Source organism: Hevea brasiliensis, chromosome 9, assembly GCF_030052815.1.
Source record: "Hevea brasiliensis isolate MT/VB/25A 57/8 chromosome 9, ASM3005281v1, whole genome shotgun sequence".
NCBI lineage: Eukaryota > Viridiplantae > Streptophyta > Magnoliopsida > Malpighiales > Euphorbiaceae > Hevea > Hevea brasiliensis.
Window position 1 is genome coordinate 13287620 of NC_079501.1, and position 27552 is coordinate 13315171.

A 27552-nucleotide genomic window follows, 5' to 3' on the forward strand; every position below is an offset into this window, starting at 1 on the left:
GTGTAGACAATTTATATTATTTTTATTATAAAAATGAAAGAAATGAAAGAATGAGGAAAATAATGGTATAGACGAAGAACGGAAGAAACATAGAGGGAGAAATAAGGATAACAGAATCATGATAATTTTGGTATAAAAAAATGATCGGATGAATTAAGATTCAATGAAATCAAATCATATGAACAAATTACTGTGTTTTTTTAAATATATGTATTAATTAATTAGTTTCACTAAAATAGATATACTAAATAATAATTTGACTAACATTAAATTCTATTGACAACTAAAAAAATTAACAAAGTGATTCAATAGTTTAACGAACTAATTAAATAGTATAATTTTTAAAATATAAAAATTAAGTAGATAAAATGCATTAATTAAATAGAAATTTTCCATTTTTAAACATAAATAAATAAATTCAATAATAATTAATATATCTAAAGAATTATTTTGATAAAGAAAAATTAGAGTTTAATTTGAATAATTGTGTAATTCAAATTGTATTGCAAAATTACAATCGCAGTATACATAAGAAAACAATGCATGCATATGGTGAGTAAGAAATTAAGGAGATTTTTCACATAATAATAAATATTTTATAAGATAAAAATTTACTGGAATGATATTAAATACTCGAATTATTTTCCTCATATAAATGTTTAGTAAAAAAAAAAAATGTTGGCTGATCGATCATCACGTAAAATGAGAAGGAGAGAGTATTTGATATAATAATAATTAATAGGTTTTATTTAAATGTTTTATTGGATTTATAACAATAATAATAATAAATTATTTATTATTATTTTATTTATTTTTATATGTCATATAAGATTTTTGAGTGGTGATAAAGAAACAATAAATTATAATAAAATTCTATTTAATCAATTAAATTAATCTTTATTTTACTTAATTAAAAAATAATATATAATTTTAAATAAATTAATTTCTTAAAAACGGTAGATAAAAGTGATATATTATTTCAGTCTCCACAATTCATCCTTATATGTAGTGTATCACAAAGCAATAATATTTTGTGATGCATTAAAATTCATAAATCTCATGCAAATATTTTAATTTTTTATATTTGGTAATGCAAATCATAAAGTTGAATTAGCAACATTAAATTGTAGCCGTACACGTTGCATAACATGTATATATATATATATATTTTACAAAGAACATGACATGTACATTGCTTCAGCAGGTATTGAAAAATTGAAATAAAAAAATAAAATAAATGGTTGCTACGTGAACTTTAAAATGTCTGGGACAAACAAACAATGGTTATGGTGGATGCCATGATTCATTATTACCCATATCATTAATTTTTTTTATTTTTTCATAATTTTACATATTAATCTTTTTTTGTTAATATGTAATTTATTGGATTTTATTTTATTTTTTATATTCTCTCATGCATTGAAAAACTATCGCTAACTATTAAAACTCTTTTCATTCTGAATTATAAGAAATTCCTCATTCATTTAAAAAAATCAAAATAATTATCTTTTTATCTTTATTTAGTGAATGAAATAATTTATGAAAAATACAAAACATAAAATAAAAAAATAAATTTATTTCCAGCAATTAAAATTTAAAATTACAATATAAAAAATATAGTAATATTTTGCAACAAACCTTGGCGGTGCTATTAAAAGTCTATGTGGCACCGCTAAGTTTTATAAAAGAAATGTTGAGCTTTAGTTTAAATTTTTAAAACTCATGTGTCGAATTTCAGACTTTTTTTTTTTAATCTGCAATGGTCTTGCATTAAAATTCGAAAAAGGGCAAAGAGCTACAAGAGTCTAGATCTATAAAAAATACAAGTTAGCCCATTCGACATCAAATCCATTACTCAAACTTAATCATTGTCATCCAACACCACACACAAAAATTAGAGTAACAGAAATAAACACAGGTTATCATCAATGTTGAGAAGAAAAGAAAGGATCATTAGAAACAAAAGCAATAATGACCCAACATACTTTGCAAGCTTTCATAGAAGCCAACAAAAGCCCATCAGATAGCAAACATAGTAGCACCAATAACATCTCCAACGACAACAACAAGTAAAGTTTAAACGCACAAAGGGAGAAGAAGTAAAGCCATTGCATTTCAGTCTTTCATAGCCATGAGGTGTTAGACTTCAAGTTGCTTAGCTCATTGGGACCAAATGATAAATCCTCTTTAATTTGTACACTCACTGCTACCATGTGAAACTGAACCTCATTTCAGTGAGAGAAGACGACGACCAATACAAATAAAGTAGTTGCTCTCAAATTTCGAGACTCCTGCAACTCCTGAACGTAACAAACATAAATTTAAGAACTAATATTCAAATAAACATCGATTTGTAAAAAAAATAAGGAAAATAAACAACCCTCACTTAAATTCAAGCTCATCCATAAAAAGAATAAAATTATACAGCCCCATTTGATGTGGGAAGGGACGATCACATCCAGTTAGGGAAAATTAAGGGTGAGCTTCTTTGTTCAGAAGGGTGAGAAAAAATAGTCATCACGGTGAAAACTCACGACACTCTTAAACTAACAAAGTAAGAGAGAAACAGACTCATATAAATTTTATTTAAAATTTCAAACTTAAAAACATAAAATTAAATAATGTAATTGTTTGTTGAGTATTTTAAAGGTACTTGTACTCAGATTAATTAAATTATTGGGGTGAATGTTTTTCTATTTAAAAAAAAAAGGTTAGATTAATTATTAGCTAATAAAAAAAGCAAGCATGATCACCGTTACATAATGTTCCTTCTAAATAAGCTTACCTTTAAAAACTCCATAAAAGGATGTGATTAGGTTAAGACGATTTATTTACCTGTACTTTGCCCTCTTTAATTTTAACCAACCGTTTAACCAACCGTTAAAGCATAAGAGAGGAAAGAAGGGAATCTGTAATAGCTGACGTGTCAGTTATAGATTCCTGTTTTGGAGCACGAGGAAAACAAAGCTATCATTATCTTCCTCTACTTTGTTATCAATTTCTCTACATCAGTCGATTATCACTTGGTCAATTAGCCTCATTTTTAGGACATATTTAATTATAATAATAATAAATATTTTTTTTATTTATTTTATTAGAGCCATTTTTTAAAGAGAGAGAAAATCCAATATGGAGTTTTTACTACTCCCATCCAACCGTATTTAATCCTTGCTTCATATGGAGCAAAACCCTAAGGGTTCTTGTAAGAACCAGTCGCCGCCAGATTGATCTTAGCCGTTAATTATAACTCTCTCCTTCTCCTTCTCTACATTTCCATCTCTTTATACTCTCTTCTCTGATATACCTTACTGAGTTTTTCTTATTTCCTCATTTCAACTTCTCTTCATAGATTCTTATTGCCGTTTGTTTTATTGCTTCCTTTTACCTAGAAACATGGCCCTTCAAACTTGTCTACTTTATGTCAAGCAATCGATTCTTGGAGAGTAACCCATATTTCTGTTATTATTATTTTGGTGGCTAATAATCGACGTTTGTAGTTTAGGATTGAGAATATTGATTTGGTTGCAGTTTCGATCTTATGTAGTTTAAAGTTATCTTCTTGGACCTGTATATATGGGGTTTAGCTGTTTTAAAAGTAGAAAGTTTTCGTTTTGGGATCTTTTAGGGTTTAGGTTGTGATTGTTGCTACTGTGTATTTATCAGTTTTTGAGTTGTTGTAGTGGGTGATGATCAAATTGGGGTTTTGAATATGTTATCTGAATTGGATAGGAGACCGATGATAGGAACTAATGACGGATCATTCGGTGATGATTTAGAGAAGGAAATAGGGTTGTTGCTGCGTGAACAACGCAAGCAAGAGACTGATGATCTCGAGAGAGAGCTCAATTTGTACAGAAGTGGTTCTGCGCCTCCAACCGTGGAGGGTTCATTGAGTGCTGTTGGGGGCTTGCTAGGTGGTGGAGGCGGTGGTGCTAGTGCGGCCTTTGCTGAGTTTGTTAGCTGCAAAAATGGGAATGGTCTGGTGTCAGAGGAGGAGCTTAGGTCTGATCCAGCTTATTTATCGTACTATTACTCAAATGCAAATTTGAACCCTAGGCTTCCACCTCCTTTGATTTCCAGGGAGGATTGGAGGTTCGCACAAAGATTGAAGGGTGGAGGGAGTTCAGTTTTAGGTGGAATTGGAGATAGGAGGAAAGTGAATAGGGCTGATAATGGGAGTGGAAGATCTTTGTTCTCTATGCCGCCAGGATTTGATTTGAGGAAACAAGAAAGTGAGGTTGAGCCTGACAAGCTTCGTGGCTCGACGGAGTGGGGTGGTGATGGGCTGATTGGTTTACCAGGTTTAGGTCTTGGGAGTAAACAGAAGAGTCTTGCAGAAATCTTTCAGGTGATTTATTTCTACAATTGTGCTTAAATATGCTAAGTTACGTTGCTTTTGGATTGTGAATTTCTTGTAATTTGTGTGGTGTTGTCTGCTTTATTTCTTTATGGCAGCGTTAGTATCAATGGGATTCATTTCATTTCCTTGTATTGTCTGTTGCGGCATTTATTGCTTCATATTGACATTTGCTGTGAATATGTCAATCTACTTTTGAGGAAATTCCCTTTATGGATTGAAATTTTGGCCATATGACACGTTTATGGAGGAAATGCAAATGTGTTGTCTTTTTTCAGTTAGTATTGTTTCAATATTATAAAAGATAAGCTTGTGCCCTTTGATTTCACCATGTTTTTTTGTTCTGGGCGATTTTCGTAACTCTTTATGCAGTTCATGGCCTATTTTTAATATGATTGTATAGGTTTTCTGCATAAGAATCTGATCAGATTGAGGATATTCTTGTATATTCTCTAATGTACATGAATTTGGCTTTATTGACTCATTATAATGTGTTTAACTTAGCAGGGGTGAGCTTGGCTGTTATAATATAGGATTTAGTTCTCCTTGCAGTGGTCGCTGAAGCTGATGATTAGTTTCATTAGTGAGCCTTCTTTGTGGAATCTGAAACTGTTGTGTAGAAAGATATGTCGTTGAATATGCCTCAAAGTTGAGCCTTGAGCCGTGATGCAACTTTGAAGTGCATTCCATATGGCCAAAGCAATTGTCCCCATTTTGTTGTCTGCTCTAATGGAATCAAATTTTAGGTTTCAAGCTAAGCTGCTTACTTTATTTCAAATGTTCTTTTAACCTATCATTTCAGATTCAGATACCCTTTGTAAGGAAAAATGGAAAACAATGTTATAGCTTAACTATCATTTTAAATTAATTTGTTAACAGCAGCCCTTATATTGTTTTTGTGGATTTTGAAGGCTTTTTGTTGTTCAAAATCATATTGAGGTGGACTTGGTTCTGATGGTGAAAAAGGATCCATATAACCAACCCCAACTAGTTTGGTATTAAGGCTTAGTTGTTGTTTATTGTTCAATATCCTTTTAATTTTTTGTAGCTTTTTAAATTGGACGTCATCAATGAACTATATGCTTTTTTAAATTGGACGTCATCAATGAACTATGTTCTACACATGTTATTTGGGCTTGGGGGAAATTCCATTAATCCTTTTGAACATTGCCCTAATGAAGGATTCAGATCTATTTTATGAGTTCCTCAGATAATGCTGATATGAATCTTTTTTTCCTCATTCTCTTCCATGCCTACTTTCATGTTTCCATGTTTGGTTGGATACTGGCCCATTTGTTTTTGATTTGAAATGTTATTGTTGTGATTTAGAATCTTGTGTCCATGCAGGATGATTTGGGGCGTGCAACTCCCGTGACAGGCCACCCTTCTCGCCCTGCTAGCAGTAATGCATTTAATGAAAATATTGAGACTGTAGGTTCAGCTGAAGCTGAGCTGGCTCATTTGCGCCGCAATCTGTCATCTACAGATACTCGACGATCGGGTTCAAATGGTCAGGGCTCATCTGCTGTCCATAATATTGGGCCACCTTCATCTTATTCTTATGCTGCCGTTGTAGGTTCTTCCTTGTCTAGAAGTACTACTCCTGATTCCCAACTTGTTGCTAGGGTCCCCAGTCCTTGCCCTACCCCCATTGGGCAGGGGAGGGCTTCTGCATCTGAAAAGAGAGGTAATAGTGGTTCAAACTCATTTAATGGTGTTACATCTTACATAGGTGAGTCTACAGATTTGGCAGCTGCTTTGTCTGGCATGAACTTGTCAACAAATGGTGTGGTTGATGAAGAAAACCAAGAGGATGTTGATATCTTTGGTCTCAAAGGAGGTCAGAATCATGTGAAGCAAAATGCATACCTAAAGAAGGCTGAATCTAGACATTTACATATGCCTTCTCTTGCTCAATCAGCAAAGATTTCCTACTCTGATTTGGCTAAAAGCAATGGTAGTGGGTCAGACCTGAACAATTCGTCCTTGATAGTTGATAGGCAGGTTGAGCTGCAGAAATCTGGTTTTCCTTCTGGTAATTCTTACGTGAAAGGATCACCGACCAACACTGTTAATAGTGGAGGTGGCTTACCTCTGCAGTATCAGCATGTAGATAATGCAAACTCATCTCTTTCAAACTATGGGTTAAGTGGATATCCTGTCAATCCAGCATTGGCTTCTATGATGGCCAGCCAACTTGCCACTGGTAATCTACCAATGTTGTTTGAAAATGTTGCTGCAGCCTCAGCTGTGGCTGTCCCTGGAATGGACTCAAGAGTGCTTGGAGGAGGACTGGGGTCTGGAGCAAATCTAACAGCTGCTGCCTCCGAGACACTTAATTTTGGAAGAGTGGGTAGTCCAATGGTTGGGAGCGCCCTTCAGGCGCCTTTTGTTGATCCATTATATCTCCAGTACTTGAGGACTCCTGAGTATGTTGCGGCTCTTAATGATCCCTCAATTGATAGGAACTACTTAGGTAATTCTTATATGAATATACTTGAACTTCAGAAAGCTTGTGTTGGAGCTCTTTTATCATCTCAGAAATCACATTATGGTGTTCCAATAGGCAGTAAATCTGGTGGTTCTAATCATCATGGCTATTATGGGAATCCTGCCTTTGGTGCTGGTATGTCATATCCTGGAAGTCCTTTGGCAAGTCCTGTTATTCCAAACTCCCCAGTTGGACCTTGCAGTCCAATAAGACACACTGACTTGAATATGCATTTCCCTTCTGGGATGAGTAACTTAGCCGGGGGCATCATTGGACCATGGCACTTGGACTCGGGAGTTAACATGGATGAAAGCTTTGCATCCTCTCTTCTAGAAGAGTTTAAGAGCAATAAAACTAAATATCTTGAACTTTCGGAAATCGCTGGCCATGTTGTTGAGTTTAGGTAATTCCTGCTAAAAAATATATTGCTCAATCATGATTTAGTATGCCTAAAATTTTGTCCTGTGGTCTTGACATCTTTTATGAGCAGTGCGGACCAGTATGGAAGTCGGTTCATTCAGCAAAAACTCGAGACAGCCACAACTGACGAGAAAAACATGGTTTATCAAGAAATCATGCCCCAAGCTCTTGCTTTAATGACTGATGTGTTTGGTAATTATGTAATACAGAAGGTCTGATATCTCTACGTTGTTGATATGCTTAGTTATGTTTTTATGCATTTTACTGGACTTGCAAAAGTAACTATGTGTGTGGTTACAGTTCTTTGAGCATGGGCTTCCTTCACAGAGAAGAGAACTGGCTCGCAAGCTTTTTGGTCATGTTTTGACACTTAGCCTTCAAATGTATGGTTGTCGAGTGATCCAGAAGGTACCAATTTCATTTTAATAGAAGTTGTTATGTCCAGCTGTATTATTATATCTTAGATTGATGGAGCCATAAATGGTATTGAGAAAAACAAGTGCAAAGCTAGTGCAATTATGCTTCAGGTTCATATGAGAAGAATGGTTCAGTCAAACCAACCTGTATTACCAGGGTGGTGTACAGTGGACACTCATTGCACAAGGAGTTGTCCCGTGTAATCAGCCTGGTAATGACAATGATTCCTATTCTGAGATGAACAGCAATTCTATGTATTCATTTTGTGATTGATTATCATGCTGTGACTTGAACCGAGTAATTTAGGATGAATAAGATTTTATATTTTCCTGCTGTGGATTTGATTGTTACCTTGCCTATTTAAATTAAATTGTTCAGGCCATTGAGGTTGTTGATCTAGACCAGAAGATTAAAATGGTCGAAGAGCTTGATGGTCATGTCACGCGTTGTGTACGCGACCAGAATGGGAACCATGTAATCCAAAAGTGTATTGAGTGTGTTCCTGAAGAAAATATCCAATTTGTTGTCTCAACATTCTTTGATCAAGTTGTGAATCTCTCCACCCATCCATATGGGTGCCGTGTAATACAGGTTCAGAAATTGTTTATTGCTTATTTTGAGACTTAATGGACCTTTCTAGAGGAATAAATAGGAAACGTTTTTTTATTATTAACAGAGGATATTAGAGCATTGCAAGGACCCAAAAACACAAAGTAAAGTCATGGATGAGATTTTAGGATCTGTTAGCATGTTGGCACAAGATCAATATGGCAACTACGTTGTTCAGGTTGGTAACCTTTCCCTGAAAATTCTCACTGTGGATTCATATATGGCACTGCCATTCTCAAAGGAGAGTTATGATTATGATTTTCATGACATCCTGCATTGTTTGTAAAAAAGAAATGTCAGTGTTTCTTCAGATGATGGGGTATAGTCATGGTTGGAATATTATCTTCCTTTTTTTTTTAAAAAAAAAAAAAAACATTTTGACTGGAATGTTTTGCTCTATTATCTGTCTCTCATCCTGTCTAAGACATTCCAATTGTAGCAAGTCATTCTTGTGTCAGAAACAGTAGTGTGTTGATGAATTTCTTTGATGTTTTTCCCTTTGAGATGGGGTTCTTTTGAAGTTGATCTGGACTAATTGAATACAAGTCATCATTAGAGAACAAAGTCGCATGTTATCATGTTCTTTTCTGGAAAGTGTGTTAGTTTGAATCATGATATTTATTTGGGCAGCTGAGTTAATAATTAACAGGATTATATGAGCAAGCAGGATGCTTATAATAGCATTGAATTTATCGTGCACTCATTTATAAGATGCAGGACTCCTCCCTTTGGCTTTGGACTCCTAGAGTGTTTTTTGTGTAAGAATTATCAGTATCATTTTAGTGTTTTCCTTTATTGCTTTAATTATTCTCTGCTTTTTGTTTCTTTAACAGCATGTGCTGGAGCATGGAAAACCCCATGAACGATCCGCTATTATTAAGGAGTTAGCTGGGAAGATAGTTCAGATGAGTCAGCAGAAGTTTGCCTCCAATGTTGTGGAGAAGTGTTTAACTTTTGGTGGTCCCAGTGAGCGAGAGTTACTGGTGAATGAGATGCTCGGAACCACTGATGAAAATGAGCCTCTTCAGGTTTGTAATTCTTATGAAATTTTTATTTCATACTAGAATGGAATAACCTTAAAATTTTCTGTTTCAAGAAAAAAAAAAAAGTTAAGGATTTTTATCATTCTGCTGCAAACATATGACATTATGGTTAAGGATAATAATTTTCTCTTCTTTTCCCCTCTTTTTCCTATATTGTTTTCTGTTTGTGTCCAGGCAATGATGAAAGATCAATTTGCAAACTATGTTGTACAAAAAGTGCTCGAGACTTGTGATGACCAACAACGCGAGTTGATTCTCACGCGAATAAAAGTTCATTTAAATGCATTGAAGAAGTATACCTATGGAAAGCATATCGTTGCTCGTGTAGAGAAACTTGTTGCTGCTGGGGGTATGCTTTCTTTTCTTGTTAATGATTGGACAGATACCTATTTGTATGCATGCCAGGTCAGTTGATGATCCCACTAGAAGTGGAAGGGGAAGTTTGGGAATTGTCCCAATTAACAATTGTTATAAGGCTCATGCTAGCATGCAGTCCAAATTAATGTCATTGGTAGGGTGTTAAAATGAGGAAAGGGGAATACACACCTTGGTAGCGTTGATCTGAATTCAAACAGACCCTATTCATTGCCATGTGCATCTCAAAACTGTTTGGCTCCTTAAGGGTAAAAGGTTGGATAGAATTTATCTGTCTATCAAAAGCAACTGTTGGTCTCGAGGCACAAAGAATTCTAATGATCATAATTGTGCATCTTAAAACAATTTCTATTTATTATTTTTTCTGAGTCCTGTTTGAGTGGGTGGGCAGCAAAAGCCATATAAATTTTTCCATTTCAAATTGTCAATTAGCTAACTTGCTGGTGGCTCAACTTGGTTGCAGAAAGGAGAATGGCTGCACAGTCTCTGCACGCCGCTTAGGTGGCATAGGAAAGAAAGTTTGTACAGCTAACTGAGGCTAGTGTGAGCTTCATCTCTTTCTTCCTTCTGGTATCTAGAGCTATGTCTCTACCTATCTTTTTAGACAGGTATGAGCTGATTGAAAATAAACGTTGTTGCTTGTACTTGAAACTGTACATTGTGTAGTTGTAAGGTTTATACAGAGTTGAGGAAGCCGAGGATCAGAGGTTAAATACGCCTGATGCCACTGCAAGAGGACATTAATGACTATACAAGTTTTTAAGGGTGTAAAAAAAAAAGTGATCAAATGTTGAGGTAGTCTAAACGTGACTGTACAAATGTTGTTATGTGGAGAGCTATTATGTTAGGTGAGGCAAGAGTTCTCCTTTCATGTATCGGTATTTTACTATTTTTTCCTTTTCCCTTAGAAAGTACATTTTTCTTATATTCTCATGTTCAAGTGTTGTTAATGCTGTTTTTCATCGTTGTTTTGTTTTAACCAAGCAGAAGCCTAACCTTTTGACCCAAGAGCTTATGCTAAACCAAAATTGGAAAAATTTTAATTCCAAATAGGTTTTGTCTCATATTGGATATTCATATTATTGAGATAAAATAACTTTCTAGAATTGAAAAAATATATATCAGGCATCTATACCAATAGGTAACAGTGATGATGAAAAAAGATACCAACTTTAATTCTTCAATTATGTTCATTGTTTCCAAGTAGGAGAAAGTATGGTTAACAAACTAACAATTGGTATATGCTTAAGGTTCGTGTGATGATAAAATAGTAATGTTAGAATGGCGCCTTTATATATATATATATATATTTATTTATTTATTTATTTATTTTTAATGTCTCCTCCATGTTTCTGAATACTCTTTAGCATCAAAAAGCAAAAGCCATGATTGGTGCAAGTTGAACCACTGGATAAATTTGCAGAAGTTATTTTTAATCAAAGGTCGAATGCTTGGTTTCAATTCAACTCGCAAGTCGGATGCTTCCATTCAAACCTGTAAATAGAATGCATCTCCCATCCTCTGCAAATACAGGCTTCATTATCAAACTTTTCACAGTTATGCTCTAGAATTTTTGTTGATTTTGAACCTGCAATGAATTTCCTGATTAAAAACGTAAATAATTTTGGATCTCTTATTTAGTTTTTTCAGTTCTAGATGGAGGGAAGCCTTGTATTAAGGCTTCTCAAAATTAACCACGATAAGAAAGAATCAAGAAAAAGAACATCTCTTGAAAATGCCGAAAAGTGGAGGTTACATTATACATCTGCATATGCTAATCATCATCCTCATTAATCTTCTGTCCAAATCCCCTCGGCCCTGCCCTTGCTCTCACCTTTATTTTCTTCCCATTCTTATTCTTCTTGGCCGTTTCTTCCTTCTCAAACTTCTCTGTCTGCCTCTTTTCCAAGAAATCAGTCACTCCTAAATATATTACCTGCAAACCAAGATTCTCAATTTACAAAAACAACTCACATCGAAGCTAACAATCTAAGCATAAACTCAATAACCCACGTCCCAAGATTTCACCTCACTAAGAATTCATTGTCCTTTTAATCGTGAAAACACCGTGACTTTAAGAATTGAATTTAGAATTTACCCCAATGGTGAGAACGGATAAAACAACGAAGGCAACAAAGAGAAGAGCCGATATGATGCTGGCGGTTCCATCATCAGTAGAGGACACTATCCGCTGGGAGCTCTCAAGAGGAGTTATTGTGTCTGAAGGCAAGGCCTCCTCGGCGGCGGCATATATTCTCCATACATGGGTTTTCCTTTGGAGAATTTTGTGGAAATGGAAGGCTATTTTTGGTCTGAGAGGAGTAGAAGAGGAGGTGAAGCGCAAAGCTACCTTGTGGGTAGTAAAAAGAGAAGAGCGAGGAGATTTGGTGGTGGTAATGGAAAGGAGAGGAGTTGGTGGCAGAAATAGACATGCCATAGCCATTGTGATAGGCATGGCTCATCTGCTGCTCTTTCTGAGTTTCTATCCTGAGCTTCACAGGATGAGCCATGGAATATTAATAGATGGGTCAGCGGGCAAAGAAAGATTAGGCCATTGCCCATTGGGCCTGTTTTGAATAATAAAAATTTTAATTCATAACATACAATTTATTAATTTAAAAATTATTTTATTTAATTTTTTAAAAAAACTTAATCGCTTTTTAATTATATAAAATTTCGTATCATCTTGTTTTATATTATTACTAATAATTTATTTATTCTTTAAATAAGTTAATTTTTTTCTCTTCCAAATTTTTATGCGAATTATTTATATGAATTATTCTCCAACAAGTAAATTTCAGTGAAAATAAAATATAGAAAAATTACATTTATATTTTAAACTATTTAAATAGTCTCGTAAATAGTTGCCACGTATCCATAGGCAGAAATCATAGGAATGCATGTCTATAGAAGTAGAAATTTGGTTTTATCTTTTTATCCCTTTAAATTGAAAAACAAATACTCTAAATAATAATAATGATAATAATAATAATAATATATTTGAAATGATACTTGTCATATATATATATATATATATATATATGAAATGATTAATTAATAATAAATAAAAATAAACTTTATAAAATCAAAATTATCTATCCTTAATTTTAAAATCAGTTTTTATAAATAATTTGATAACTGTAATTACGAATTTACTTGTGTATAAGTTTTTTTCCTTTTTTTTTAATAATTCATTTGATAAGTAAATTTTAAAATAAGCCTTAAGCCTAAGACAAGGAAAAAAAAAAAATCAAAACCTTAGTATAGATTCTTCAAAAAAACTCGAATCAATTAATTTCAACTGCTCTAACCACCTAAAAATATAGGGACAAGCCCATGAGAAAACTCTAGTGGTAGTTGAAAAACAACTCGTTTATCATCACCTAGCAAGTCAAAATCGTTCACCAAGGCATGCTTCAATTGTTGGAGACATCTCATAGCCAGAAAGCTAAATAGAGGGGCTCCTACAATATAAATCACCATGCATAGCTTTTTGTTACAACAGAAGATTAAGGGAAACATCTCCAAAGCTTCAAGGCAGACGACTTAAGCCCCAAGAACAAACAAGGACTCAGGAAACAGCAGGACATCACAAAAAAAAAACAATAAAGAAAAAGAGTTTGTTGGTGCCTTTCGATGACTCACTTGTGCCTTACGGGCCATTTCAGGTACTCAACGACACCATCTCTTGTAACGTTTCACTTCCTCTCGCCATTCCAAAACCGAGTCTTGTGCCAATGCCTGTGTACTTCCAAATTCACCTGCAACACAGATAAAAAAGTAACAAAAGAAAAGACACAAAAAAAAGCAGCCCATAAAAATGCCTTGCCACTGAGAACCAATTGCAAACTAAGCCAAAGAACCAATATCTACACACCAACCAAGAGATGGGGAGGAAACCCACGATTGACTCAAAGGGGGAGAGGCCTTCCTTTGGCCGTAGGGGAATTGACTAATCATGGCACTTTTTTTAGGATCCTCATTTTATTCCTAACAGGCGCAAAGGTAAAAAGATAGGTATTCTGGTGCTCAGGTAAGGTTTTTACCTCAAATCAAATACCAAATTCCATACTTGTTTAATAACATTTTTTATATGGGAGATAGAGAAGGAACTGGTAGAGATAACTCCACTAACTAGGATGATATTTGATACTGATTCAGCAGCTTGGCTGTCATGATTTAGTTCTAAGTTAATATCTTGGCAGGACAAGTAGTGTGTTTAGTCACAGAGCTGATTAATAGTTGAGTTTAACGGCTCATAAAGAGGGCGATAAAAGCACCGATACACTAGTTTATGGGGAACTAATTAAGAAGAGCCACAAAATTAATACAATGATAGCCACTCATAAAGGACTAGGGCAGGAGGTTTTTTTTTTTTTTTTTTCGAATTGCAAATTAAACTTGCATTGCATGGCTCAATGGGCAAAGACAGTACAAGTTCTTTATATTATAAAGAAAAAACCTGAAGCCTAAAACTCTAACCAAGTCCCTCACTGACAAAACAAGCCCAAAACACATAGGCCCAACCCCTACCAACAAACCCTAACAGAAATAACTAAGAAAACCTAGTGATTTCTTTTACCTTCAGTGCAATGTCGTTAACAATGACTGAGCAAAGAGAAGCTCGCCAGAAGCCATTTGTGGGGATCCTTTCGCCTAAGATAAGCAAGAACAAACCACAAGGTTTAGACAAAGAAGAACCATCCCACCACCCCCCTAAACGAACCAACTCTTTTAGTTAGAAGACCAAGGGCTTAAGCGCCGACGCTATAGGAGAGAGGAAAAGTAGAGGCCACAAAGTTCTCCATCTCATGTAGGCATGGGAAGCCGACAACCACTGATCAATGCTGGTGCTACAATTCCCAAGCAACCTTTCTAAGGAACTCTTCCATATGCATCGGCAATCCACTCAGCAGAGGACTACTGCAACATCCAAGAGACATTAAACTACATACCATATAGAGAAAGCGAGCTTTCTTGGCATATCTTCAACAAAAAACACACGTGATGAATCAAGAGTTGCATAATCACAAACAAAACACAAAATTATATAGTCCTAGCCAAGAAAGGCAATGAACTTAACTCAACCAGAGAAGGAGACGCCGTTCTCCAACTCGAGGGACAAGGGAAGCCACTAAAGAAAGCTCTCGGTAGGATTTTCTCCCTTCACAATTCTAGAGAGAGTTAAAGGATGGGCGATTTGTTTTTTTATTCATTTTATTAATATGAAATCATTGTCTTACTTCAAGACTTTGTTTTATTGGGTGTAAGTGAATTAAAAAATTTTAAATTTTCATGAAATATAAAAAATTAATTTATTTAATTAAGAGTAAATATTAACTTTTTAAAAAATAAAAAAAAAATTTTTCCTCTATTTTTTCAAGAAGTTACTTATCCATAAACTAGATGCCATTCCTTTAAGCCAAATGAGGCCTGAAATTCATTCCCATAAAGACCACAGCACATGATGTTAGGCCGTCTCTAATTGGCCACGTTTTTACTCTGCGTTCCAGTTGTCAACCAGCAATCTCCTTTCCTATTGGTCCAAAACCAAAACCAAATACCAAAACCAATAAACCCAAAGTTCAAGGGCAAAGTCGGCAATCCAACAGAATTGTAACTCTTTAAATTACCAAACTAACCTCAAAAGTGCATATACTATGCCTACTTGGCAACGACCCACAAATCAAACACTTAACCGACTTGCTTACATGGCCAAAATCATTGCAAACCAGATGTCAGCTGGACAGATCTTATTTGAAACGGTGAAACGATAGATATTTAGAGGATCAAAAATATCGGGATAAGTCGTCCACGTTGGCACGACTCATCATCCGGAATCTGATATTGCACTTATTCTCTCTTTTACCTTCCAAAAGCGCAATAAAAAAAAATTATATACCATTTACTTTTCGTTTCCTTTCATCCAAACAGACCCCAGAAATATCTCCGCTTCTTTGTCTGACTTTGATCCAATTCTACTGATCAAATTTGGGGACTTTGGAGAGTGTAAATTATGGGAGAGGAAGTGAAGATGAGGGAGTGCGAAGCCAACGGAGATGAAGAGAGAGTTGCACTGTGGGAGATTGGCCTACCTGCTGCCGACGACCTCACCCCTTTGTCTCAGCCGTTGGTTCCCCCGGAGCTCGCGTCGGCGTTCAGTATCTCGCCGGAGCCTCACCGTACGATTCTCGAAGTCAACCGAGCTTCGCAAAATACTGTCTCGAATATCCGTGGCGCTGGCGGTGGGGGACTGTTAAACGCGTTGTCCTCGAATAACTTCAAGTCTTATAATGAAGACCGAGCTCGTGACTCGATGGTCGTGGAGCCGGAGCCGGAGCCGGAGGAGAACAATATGGATCCGGATGGTTCGGGGTCCGAGTCGAGGAAGTTGAGGAAAATCGATTCAGGAGAGGCGGATTCGGCTTTGAGAGCGGAGAATTTCGGCGACGATCCATCGGCGAGGACCCTGAAACGGCCACGTCTAGTTTGGACCCCGCAGTTGCACAAGAGATTCGTGGATGTGGTGGGTTATCTCGGTATCAAAAGTGCAGTACCAAAGACCATCATGCAGTTGATGAACGTGGAAGGTTTGACCCGCGAGAATGTGGCTAGCCATTTGCAAAAGTATCGCCTTTATTTGAAGAGGATGCAGGGGTTGTCAAGTGAGGGTCCATCGTCTTCTGATCAGTTGTTTGCCTCCACGCCCGTGCCGCAGAGCTTGCATGAGAATGGTAGTGGCGCAGGCGGGGGTGGCAGTGGAGGGAGTGGATCAGCCCACGGGAATGGGCATTTGGGAATGCCTATTCCTGGCCCGTATCATCCAGCGGCGGGGCCGATGGTGCCAATGCCGGTGTATGGGCACATGGGGATGCAAATGGGCAATCATCATCATCATCATGGGTTTGATGGTAATATTTCCTATAATATGTTACAACAGAGGGATTGGAGCGGGAATAATTATGGTTCGGTCGTGTCTTACCCGCATCATCCTCAGCATGTTACTCCTCCTAATGACAATATGTGAAGGACTGAAGACTTCTTTTTGACACGCCTTTAGGGACAGAGAAAGAAAGGTGAGTTTGTCTGTTTGGGTTGCTAAGATATAAATTAATTGCTGATTGATGTTGTTTCTATTTGATAATGAAATAGAAATAATAAATATAGCTCTTTCAAATCTAATTCTGGTTGCTTGCTTATAAACAGTACTATTTAGTTACGTTAGAACTGCAATTGTTAAAATTTTATTGCTGTAAGTCACTTGTAGAAATCCTGGCTTCCTCCAGAAATATTTTGTGCCAGAGACCAGGTGTTTTGAACTGGTTCTTCGACCTGAAGTGAAATATTTCTGCAGGTACACAATCAATGCAGGGCCTATGTTTAATATATTCCATTGTGCGAATGTTGTTTCTCAAATCTGCCATTGTTTATATGCTCATGCGTGTTTCAGAATTCATGAGATGCTGCAAATCAATTTATTTCAATCCTGTAAGGAATAAATGATGAGTGGGACTGGGAACTGATATTTATGGGATCAACTGCATGTGGATAGGAGATGAGTGACTTAAAGGTTTTTGATGGACTAAATTATATATATATATATATATATATATATATATATTCCTGAACCGATATCTTGCTCTTTTAGTACTCAAATTTTAGTAGAAAGAAGTATTATTTATAAAGCCATGGCATTGAAATGGTATTTTTGTTTACTAGAATTTATTGATCTGTTTGTTAAGCATTTTCCTCCTATTTGGTTTATGTTGTGACAAGGCAATAAAAATCAGAAAGCAGACATGAATTGTGTACATTTTTCATAGTTTCTGGATTCAAAGATCTAGGCTCTGAAAACAAATCCTGTCCACTAAACTTGGGGTATGAAGGAACCACTCCAAAAGCGAAAATCCTTTTCCCAGGACAAACAGCACAACAAAGACCCTGTAGAAATATTGTAAAACAAATTAGGAGAGCACAATAGGCATACTTTTCAATGCCACCCAATGTCATGCCTGCGCACTCTTCTTGAAGCGGAAAACCTCACACATTACATCTACACTCTATCCAGCTGTGAACCATTGGCAACAATATCACTTGTTATAACTGGGAAGCAAGAGAGATATACGTGGTGGTGCCATTTTTAACATTAGAAGATTAGTGAACCATTGGTGACAATATCACTTGTTATAACTGGGAAGCAAGAGAGATATATTTGGTGGTGCCATTTTTAACATTAGAAGATTAAACTATTAGGTTCTGAGCCTTTTTGTCGCGACCCAAAATTCTGAACCGTGACCGGCGCATAATTTAAGTATTCTTAAATCATGCAAGCCTTATCAGAGTATCCTGAATGAATATATTGTCACTTACTAATCCCAAAAATAGACAAAATCTAAATAAACAAAATGCTGAATAAACATCATAAATATCCCATAGGTAAACTGCGGAGTCTCTACAGATTTCAATAAAAACTTAAACTGTTCAATAAACTAAACTAATTATTAGCCCGAGAAAACATGAATTCAGGCATACCATGAGAACAAATCAAAGTTATCCCTCTCCAGAAAATGAACTGAATATTTGGATCAGCTGCAGAATTCTACTGATCTGAAACAGATAACAGACAGAGAAAACATGGTTTGAGCTAGATGCTCAGTGAATGATAATTATAGCACACAACGGAATAGGAACAGGCAGGCGCTTGATTAATTTCACAATAAATTTTCTATTCAATAAAATCATGCTAATGCTGTCAAAATCATTAATAAAATAACTTCATAAAACATATATATAAAAGAAATTCATTCAATAAAATTTTATGGTACAGTGCACCAGGGTGATGATACCCCACATCACCAAAGGCCAGATGGTAAGCGCGCTACCAGATATCAGATATTTTCCTCCTCCTTCACAGATATCAATGCATATGATACTAATGCAAACCATAAACTGCAATGATGCATGACTCAACAATGCAACCTAATACCGTGATAGTCCACACGGCGGGGCCAGATAACAGAAACAGATACTGGGCACAGGTACCAATTCAAAACAGAAAACCAATTTGTACAAATCAATCAAAATCAAATAAAAATTTCAGATAGCAAATAATAACTGATAGTGCAATTCCAATAGTGTATTTCAATAGTTTCAGAGAGTCAATAAAATCAAATCAATCTCAAATCAATTCAATAAAATCAAATCAATCTCAAATCAATTCAGTAACACATCGGTAAATTTTATAGTCAAATATCAATCAATATAAATACATTAAAGGCCTGTTCCCGGAATCCTAATGGGTCTAATGCAGAGATAGTTGGCAAAATCAATTATTTAATCAAAATCGAAATAAATTTAATAATAAAATAAAACTCTAGAAAATCACATATAAAATCATTGTTAAAATATTGATTTAAAATTTCATTTAATAACAAACTTAATGCTAAGAAATTTTTAAAGGGACAAAAACGGTGCCATGTACTATAATTACCACTCACCTGGAACCTCCAAAATAACAGCTAGATTCAATAAAAGAGAGACAATTTCAGCTGACAGAATGAATATTTGAATCTCCTACATACCCAAAATATAAAAGAAAAATATTAAATAATAATAAAACAAAATAACTTATATATATATATATATATATATATATATATATATATATATATATATAAACGAGAACTGACGCATGCCAACAAATATAACAAGGGATTCAAGGACATGGGGACGCTTCCAATTGCTTCCGATTGTATATATATATAATCTAAATTTAAAGTTATCGTTTTACAGTAATTATGATCAATTCAATTTAATACCAATGATCGAAAATAAATTTTTAGAGTAGTTGTAACAGATCAAGAAAATAAAATAAAATTAAATTCACCGATTATTGAATAAGGAATGAGAATTCTTACCTTGAAAACAGAATTGAATGTGATGAATAGAGAAGTAAAAATTTAGGGTTTCTCTGTTGAGAGTATTTGATAGAAAAAGGAGGTGACAAACAGATTTTGAGAGCAAAGTTTAGCAGAAGGGATTATTAAGGTATATATATATTTCAAGAGTTCTATTAGGTGTAGAATGGGCTAAGAGTTATTTAATTTCAAAAATAATATATATATCTAAAAATAAATAAGCAGACCATCTAATAAAATATATATATATATATATTTTTTTTATAAATATATTAAATTATTGTTAGCTAATTAAAATAAAATAATAATAAATAATAAATGTATATGGGTTTTCACATACTTCCCCCCTAAAAAAAAATTCGGTCCCCGAATTTGAATAGACAAAATTCTAACCTGAAGAATCAAATAAGTGAGGATATTTGGCTCGCAATTCAGATTCTGCCTCCCATGTGGCCTCACTACTTGAGTGATTATGCCACAAGACTTTGACCAAAGCCACTTCCTTAGACCGGAGTTTCCTAATTTGTCGATCTAAAATCTTTACTGGTTGTTCCTCATATGACATATCATCCCTAAATTGCATGGTTTGAGGTTGTAAAACATGAGATGGATCTGGTACATACTTCCTAAGCATAGAAATATGGAAAACTGGATGTACATGTGCAAAACCAGGTGGAAGGGCTAAACGGTAAGCAACTGCTCCAATTCTCTCCAAAATTTCAAATGGACCAACAAAACGAGGGCTAAGCTTCCCTTTCTTCCCAAACCTCATGATTCCTTTCATAAGGGAAACTTTCAGAAATACATGATCACCAATCATAAATTCTACATCTTTACGCTTAGGGTCAGCATAACTTCTCTGTCGACTTTGAGCAGTCAAAAGTCGATCACGAATTAGTCAAACCTTCTCTGAAGTTAATTATATCAACTCTGGTCTAGTAGGCCTTCTTTCTCCAACTTCATCCCAACAAACCGGTGACCTACACTTTCGACCATATATTGCCTCATATGGAGCCATCTCTATACTTGCCTGATAATTGTTATTATAAGCAAACTCCACTAAAGGCAAATGATGATCCCAACAGCCACCAAAATCCATAACGCATGCACGAAGCATGTTCTCTAATGTCTGTATGGTCCTTTCTGACTGTCCATCCGTCTGAGGGTGAAAAGCAGTACTAAAGTCTACTCGTGTTCCTAAAGCTTCTTGGAATTTCTTCCAAAATTTGAGAAGTAAACCGAGTACTACGATTAGAGACAATGGAAACTGTAAGTCCATGAAGACTAACAATCTTGTTTATATACAACTGTGCAAGTTTAGCAAAGTCATATGTAGTCTTCATAGGAAGGAAATGAGCAGATTTTGTCAATCTGTTCACTATCACCCAGATTGCATTGTAACCACCTCGTGTACTAGGTAAACCCACAATAAAGTCCATGGCAATATGCTCCCACTTCCACTCAGGGATAGGCAACGGCTGAAATAACCCAGATGGTCTCTGATGTTATGCTTTAACCTGCTAACAAGTCAAACATTTAGCAACAAAGTCTGCAATATCCCTCTTCATGCCACCCCACCAATAATGCTCCCTTAAATCACGATACATCTTAGTTGAACCTGGGTGTACTGTGTAAGCAGAATGGTGTGCCTCCTCCATGATTTCTCTTCTCAACTCATCAACATTGGTGACACAAAGTCTAGTGCCATAACGAAGAACTCCATCATCATTCAACATGAATCCTTGAGCTTGGCCTTGATGAATATTATCTATAATCACACATAGCTGAGAGTCCCTCTTTTGAGCAGCCTTAATTCTATCAATCAAGATAGGCCTAACTCGAAAATGTGCTAAGAATGATCTAGCTATGATTTCAAACTCTACCCCCTGATCTAGCAACCCATGTAATTCACCAATCAGAGGCCTCATCTTGGTAGTTATATGGGCTAAACTACCAGAAGTCTTCCTGCTTAGAGTTGGATAATTCTGTTCGTGCCTTTTCAACTGACGAGAAGCATATGCAATAACCCGTCCATGTTGCATCAAAACACATCCTAAACCAATCCTAGAAGCATCACAATATACTACATAACCCCCTGATCCAGATGGAAGGGCTAACACTGGTCTGTAGTTAAACGAGTCTTAAGCTCCTGAAAACTTTTTTCACAAGCCTCAGACCACTGAAATTTCACATTCTTCTGTGTCAACTTAGTTAAAGGTGCTGCAATACGAGAGAAGTCTTGAACAAACCGTCTATAATACCCTGCTAAACCCAAGAAACTACGAATCTCTGACACAGTTGTGGGTCTAGGCCAATGAAGCACTGCTTAAACTTTTTTCTTATCAACGCACACCCCATCCTTAGATACTGTATGGCCTAGGAAAGCCACACTATCTAACCAAAACTCACATTTTGAGAACTTGGCATATAGCTTGTGTTCTCGTAAAGTCTGAAGGACAATTCTCAAATGCTGCTCATGCTCCTCCTTACTCTTTGAGTACACTAGAATGTTATCGATGAACACTATAACAAATTGATCTAAGAAAGGCTTGAAAACTCTATTCATGAGATCCATAAAAGCGGCCGGAGCATTGGTAAGACCAAAAGACATTACAAGAAATTCATAGTGTCCATACCTAGTCCTAAAGGACGTCTTGAGTATGTCTTCTTTCTTGACCCTCAATTGATGATACCCAGATCGAAGATCAATCTTGGAAAAATACTTTGCACCTTGAAGTTGGTCAAACAGGTCATCTATGCGTGGAAGAGGATACTTATTACGCACAGTTACCTTATTCAATTGCCTATAATCAATGCACATTCTCAAAGACCCATCATTCTTTCGTACAAATAACACAGGAGCACCCCATGGAGAAACACTAAGGCGAATAAACCCCTTATCTAGTAGATCCTGTAGTTGCTCCTGCAACTCCTTAAGTTCTGCGGGTGCCATACGATAAGGTGGCATAGATATGGGCTCAATTTCAAGAACTAAGTCTATACCAAACTCTACCTCTTGCTCCGGGGGTAAACCTGATAAATCTTCTGGAAACACATCAGGGAACTCCTTAACCACTGCGACATTCTCCAAACCTACACCTTCTACCTGAACGTCTCTAACATAAGCTGGATACCCCTTACACCTCTTTCGCAATAATCGGCTAGCACTCACTACTGAGATAAGATTTCTAGACGCTATACTGCGATCTCCCTGAAATTGAAATTCTGCCTCCCCACGAATTTTAAAGAATACAACTTTATTATGACAATCCAATGAAACGTGATAAGTGGCTAACCAATCCATGCCTAAAATCACATCAAACTCAAATATATCTAAAGAAACAAGATCTGTAGCTAATTCCCTATCTCCAATGTGAACTATACATCCCCTATACACCATATCAGTGTCTATTGCGTTCTTCATAGGTGTTGATACAGATAAAGGATACTCTAACAAAGTAGGTGGCGTACTAAATATCATGGAAAAGTATGGAGAAACAAAAGAATGTTTGTGCCCCAGTCTTAGCCATAGGCGTCTGTTCAGATATCTGTTTAATAGTTTGAGGTGGTACCTCCCCTGTTGGATCAAGGTTTGCACCATTAAGACCCTTGGCCCTAGTTCTTCTCTTACGTCTAACAGACCCAGGCACTTATTCATTTTAATAAATAAGCATCAAATTTGAAAATGTGAGCCAAATTAAGACAGGTGAAAAAGTACGAAGGACGCAGATATCTGAAGCAATGATAAACTGAAAAGACGTTAAGGATCCTATGCTCCGCAAGTTTACTAGACCTTAACTAAGCTCTGATACCAACTTTGTCACGACCCAAAATTCTGAACCGTGACCGGCGCATAATTTAAGTATTCTTAAATCATGCAAGCCTTATCAGAGTATCCTGAATGAATATATTGTCACTTACTAATCCCAAAAATAGACAAAATCTAAATAAACAAAATGCTGAATAAACATCATAAATATCCCATAGGTAAATCATGAGTCTCTCTGATTTCAATAAAAACTTAAACTGCTCAATAAACTAAACTAATTATTAGCGAGAAAACATGAATTCGGGCATACCATGAGAACAAATCAAAGTTATCCCTCTCCGTAAAATGAACTGAATATTTGGATCAGTGCGAATTCTACCGATCTGAAAACAGATAATGCAGAGAAAACATGGTTTGAGCTAGATGCTCAGTGAATGATAATTATAGCACACAACGGAATAGGAACAGGCAGGCGCTTGATTAATTTCACAATAAATTTTCTATTCAATAAAATCATGCTAATGCTGTCAAAATCATTAATAAAATAACTTCATAAAACATATATATAAAAGAAATTCATTCAATAAAATTTTATGGTACAGTGCACCAGGGTGATGATACCCCGCATCACCAAAGGCCAGATGGTAAGCGCGCTACCAGATATCAGATACTTTCCTCCTCCTTCATAGATATCAATGCATATGATACTAATGCAAACCATAAACTGCAATGATGCATGACTCAACAATGCAACCTAATACCGTGATAGTCCACACGGCGGGGCCAGATAACAGAAACAGATACTGGGTACAGGTACCAATTCAAAACAGAAAACCAATTTGTACAAATCAATCAAAATCAAATAAAAATTTCAGATAGCAAATAATAACTGATATTGCAATTCCAATAGTGTATTTCAATAGTTTCAGAGAGTCAATAAAATCAAATCAATCTCAAATCAATTCAATAAAATCAAATCAATCTCAAATCAATTCAGTAACACATCGGTAAATTTTATAGTCAAATATGAATCAATATAAATACATTAAAGGCCTGTTCCCGGAATCCTAATGGGTCTAATGCAGAGATAGTTGGCAAAATCAATTATTTAATCAAAATCGAAATAAATTTAATAATAAAATAAAACTCTAGAAAATCACATATAAAATCATTGTTAAAATATTGATTTAAAATTTCATTTAATAACAAACTTAATGCTAAGAAATTTTTAAAGGGACAAAAACGGTGCCATGTACTATAATTACCACTCACCTGGAACCTCCAAAATAACAGCTAGATTCAATAAAAGAGAGACAATTTCAGCTGACAGAATGAATATTTGAATCTCCTACATACCCAAAATATAAAAGAAAAATATTAAATAATAATAAAACAAAATAACTTATATATATATATATATAAACGAGAACTGACGCATGCCAACAAATATAACAAGGGATTCAAGGACATGGGGACGCTTCCAATTGCTTCCGATTGTATATATATATATATATATATATATATATATATATATAATCTAAATTTAAAGTTATCGTTTTACAGTAATTATGATCAATTCAATTTAATACCAATGATCGAAAATAAATTTTTAGAGTAGTTGTAACAGATCAAGAAAATAAAATAAAATTAAATTCACCGATTATTGAATAAGGAATGAGAATTCTTACCTTGAAAACAGAATCGAATGTGATGAATAGAGAAGTAAAAATTTAGGGTTTCTCTGTTGAGAGTATTTGATAGAAAAAGGAGGTGACAAATAGATTTTGAGAGCAAAGTTTAGCAGAAGGGATTATTAAGGTATATATATATTTCAAGAGTTCTATTAGGTGTAGAATGGGCTAAGAGTTATTATTGAACTGGGTTGTTCAGATTGCAGATATATATTTAATTTCAAAAATAATATATATATCTAAAAATAAATAAGCAGACCATCTAATAAAATATATATATATATATATATATATATTTTTTTTATAAATATATTAAATTATTGTTAGCTAATTAAAATAAAATAATAATAAATAATAAATGTATATGGGTTTTCACACTTTTTTATGTAAATCCACTGTTAACATGGTCATTAACCATAGTTATTTAAATGTAGAATGCCTTTTGTTCATGATTTTGTTTTAATTTTATTTTGGATGATATTGTAATGTGGTGGTTCACATACAGAATGTCTTTTCGTTCAGAAATTTGTCTTAATTTCATTTTGAATAATATTGCTATATACTGGCTTTATATTTATAATGATTTAATTATGGTTAGAATTTTTAATCTATAGAAAATTTCCTGCATTATTCTCCATTGAGTACTTGTTTTTATGACAAACAAATAATACAGCCCTTTGATTTTAGTAATATCGAACTGCAGGTTTGAAATTTACCTTTTTTTCAAAAAGGTCCACCAACATTTTCTGAGGTTTAACATTTTTGCTCTTAATTGTCTGTTTTTATTTTGGGAGCTCCAATTAATTGGCTGCCCAAGAATTACTGTTTATATTTTCCATTTTCTGTAGATTCTGAAGTATGGCACGTGTTGTACATTAACTCTGGCCAACAGTTTGCACATTTGACAAACATGAGAGGGGTTTTCAGGAAGGCATGTATCAAGAAAATTCAGAGACATATTTCGGATGTGATGCAGGTTCTGCATGAATAATGAATACTTGCAATCCTTCTTTTGATAGATATCTTATTTTAGTTATCTGAGGGAAACCGAAGGATCTGGGCACATCACTTATCGTTACTTCAGATGATGACAACTCTTGGCTTACATTCATGACCTGTTCTTTAATTGATAAGTGTTTGTAGAAGTGGATATATTAAGCCACTTATTTTGGCAATATAGGGACAGAGAATAAAGGAGCACTAAACAAAATTCATTTATAACCTACAATTCTGTGTACTGAACGCAATTGCCATTCTATATTCTTTTGGAGTGTCTTGAAAGTGAGCTGATTAGTAAGTTACCCACCTCTGTTCAAACCAAAGGTTTCTCATTTATTTGAAGCATTTTCAATTTTTGTGGGGAGTTTCCTTATGATAGATCTATATATATGGTGCTACATTTGAATTTTCTTTGTGCATTGATGAGGACTGCATATTTGCTGTTCTTCAGCCGTGAAGGCTAGACTTCTGGAGTTAATTTTTATCTTCTAATAACAGTGGCCACCGGCTAGTGGTGCCTCTGAGGTAGTTTTCACTGTTCCTTGCTGTAGAATGATGCACGTATTATATTTTATAGACTTGGGATTTATTTAATGTCGATGGCTGTGTATGTGGAGTAATGTATGAAAAGGCCAGTTCTTGAAGGAATGGACAATTAAAGCCATGGTTTCTCATGGTATACCAATAACACGACTGGATGGATAAAATATGCTTAGTCTCTATAGAAGCTACCCACAGCACTTCTTTGATATTCTATGGCTTCAAAATGATGGGGCATGATTGGCATAGCATCATTACCCCACAGAGAATTGTGCTGGTAGTATTCTATTTATGTTGTCTAGCAAATGTTTTCATGTGCCTTGACCTGACGCTTGATAGTTCTTGTTGCTTCCTATCATTGATTGTTGTTTTTGATTTTGCTTATTTGCTAGTCATTTCTTAGTTCCCTAGTAACTTATTTTCTGCTTATCTTTTCTGTTTGGCTCAAAAAGCAAATTTAAGTGTTTTTATAGTTCATCAAGGGATCATATGGACCTTATCACACCTCATCATCGCATTTCTCTTCTTGAATTTGAATCTTGTAATGGAGTTGAATTGTGACAGTGTAACATCACCCAGCGTGATGCGATGTACTTGTCCTATGGCCATCCAGCCTTCCCCTTCGAGTCAAATCATTTCAATTGTGCTGGGATTACTTTGTTTGGAACCGTGTACTGTTTTCATTGCAAGGTTGGAGGCTAACTGTTTTCCAGGTGTTAAGTCTAATTGGAAATTTTAACCAAGGAAACTTTAGCTTAGTATTTGGAATATTACCAGATAGACTGTTTTGGGTGATAAAAGGTGTTGGGACTGTAGCAAAATGTAGGTTGAAATTTGCCTCTGTCAATCATAAGATATTGGCCTAAATGCTCCTAAAGTTCATAGGGAGAATCTGGCAAATGACGCCATTAAAGTGCTTGGAAT

The 27552-nt window shown here is 35.2% G+C and overlaps 3 protein-coding genes across 5 annotated transcripts; 2 read left to right on the forward strand and 1 right to left on the reverse strand.

Annotated features, from left to right (window-relative positions):
- Window positions 1-3082: 3082 nt before the first annotated feature.
- On the forward strand, window positions 3083-10637 carry LOC110636968 (pumilio homolog 2). 2 transcript variants are annotated; one of them, XM_021786877.2, is made up of 10 exons: window positions 3083-4348; window positions 5705-6833; window positions 6924-7251; window positions 7339-7480; window positions 7569-7676; window positions 8064-8276; window positions 8362-8472; window positions 9128-9322; window positions 9512-9686; window positions 10176-10637. In XM_021786877.2, the coding sequence occupies exons 1-10, from the start codon at window positions 3710-3712 to the stop codon at window positions 10211-10213; spliced, it is 3078 nt and encodes a 1025-aa protein (XP_021642569.2). In that variant the 5' UTR covers window positions 3083-3709; the 3' UTR covers window positions 10214-10637. The 2 variants fall into 2 exon arrangements, with proteins under 2 accessions (XP_021642569.2, XP_021642568.2); XM_021786876.2 differs by having other exon boundaries at window positions 3084-4348; window positions 5705-7251.
- A 681-nt stretch (window positions 10638-11318) lies between these two features.
- Window positions 11319-12216, reverse strand: LOC110636969 (uncharacterized). Its single transcript, XM_021786879.2, has 2 exons — window positions 11811-12216; window positions 11319-11648 (listed from the first exon to the last, which is right to left on the reverse strand). The coding sequence occupies exons 1-2, from the start codon at window positions 12165-12167 to the stop codon at window positions 11487-11489; spliced, it is 519 nt and encodes a 172-aa protein (XP_021642571.2). The 5' UTR covers window positions 12168-12216; the 3' UTR covers window positions 11319-11486.
- A 3079-nt stretch (window positions 12217-15295) lies between these two features.
- LOC110636982 (transcription factor LUX) lies at window positions 15296-26461 on the forward strand. Of its 2 annotated transcripts, none has more exons than XR_009151248.1 (2): window positions 15296-17066; window positions 25938-26461. XR_009151248.1 is itself a non-coding variant. In XM_021786893.2 (2 exons), exon 1 carries the CDS (start codon window positions 15729-15731, stop codon window positions 16737-16739), a length of 1011 nt encoding a protein of 336 aa, XP_021642585.2. In that variant the 5' UTR covers window positions 15299-15728; the 3' UTR covers window positions 16740-16788; window positions 25938-26461. The 2 variants fall into 2 exon arrangements, 1 of the variants encoding a protein (XP_021642585.2); XM_021786893.2 differs by having other exon boundaries at window positions 15299-16788.
- Window positions 26462-27552: the final 1091 nt, after the last annotated feature.

Excerpts from the sequence above, each read along its gene's own strand:
- LOC110636968 (XM_021786876.2), top strand. The coding sequence starts at position 3,710 with ATGTTATCTGAATTGGATAGGAGACCGATGATAGGAACTAATGACGGA. Across the intron at positions 7,252-7,338 it reads GGCCATGTTGTTGAGTTTAG|TGCGGACCAGTATGGAAGTC; the intron begins GTAATTCCTGCT and ends TTTTATGAGCAG. Across the intron at positions 8,473-9,127 it reads ATGGCAACTACGTTGTTCAG|CATGTGCTGGAGCATGGAAA; the intron begins GTTGGTAACCTT and ends TTTCTTTAACAG.
- LOC110636969 (XM_021786879.2), bottom strand. The coding sequence starts at position 12,167 with ATGCCTATCACAATGGCTATGGCATGTCTATTTCTGCCACCAACTCCT. Across the intron at positions 11,649-11,810 it reads TATCCGTTCTCACCATTGGG|GTAATATATTTAGGAGTGAC; the intron begins GTAAATTCTAAA and ends CTTGGTTTGCAG.
- LOC110636982 (XM_021786893.2), top strand. The coding sequence starts at position 15,729 with ATGGGAGAGGAAGTGAAGATGAGGGAGTGCGAAGCCAACGGAGATGAA.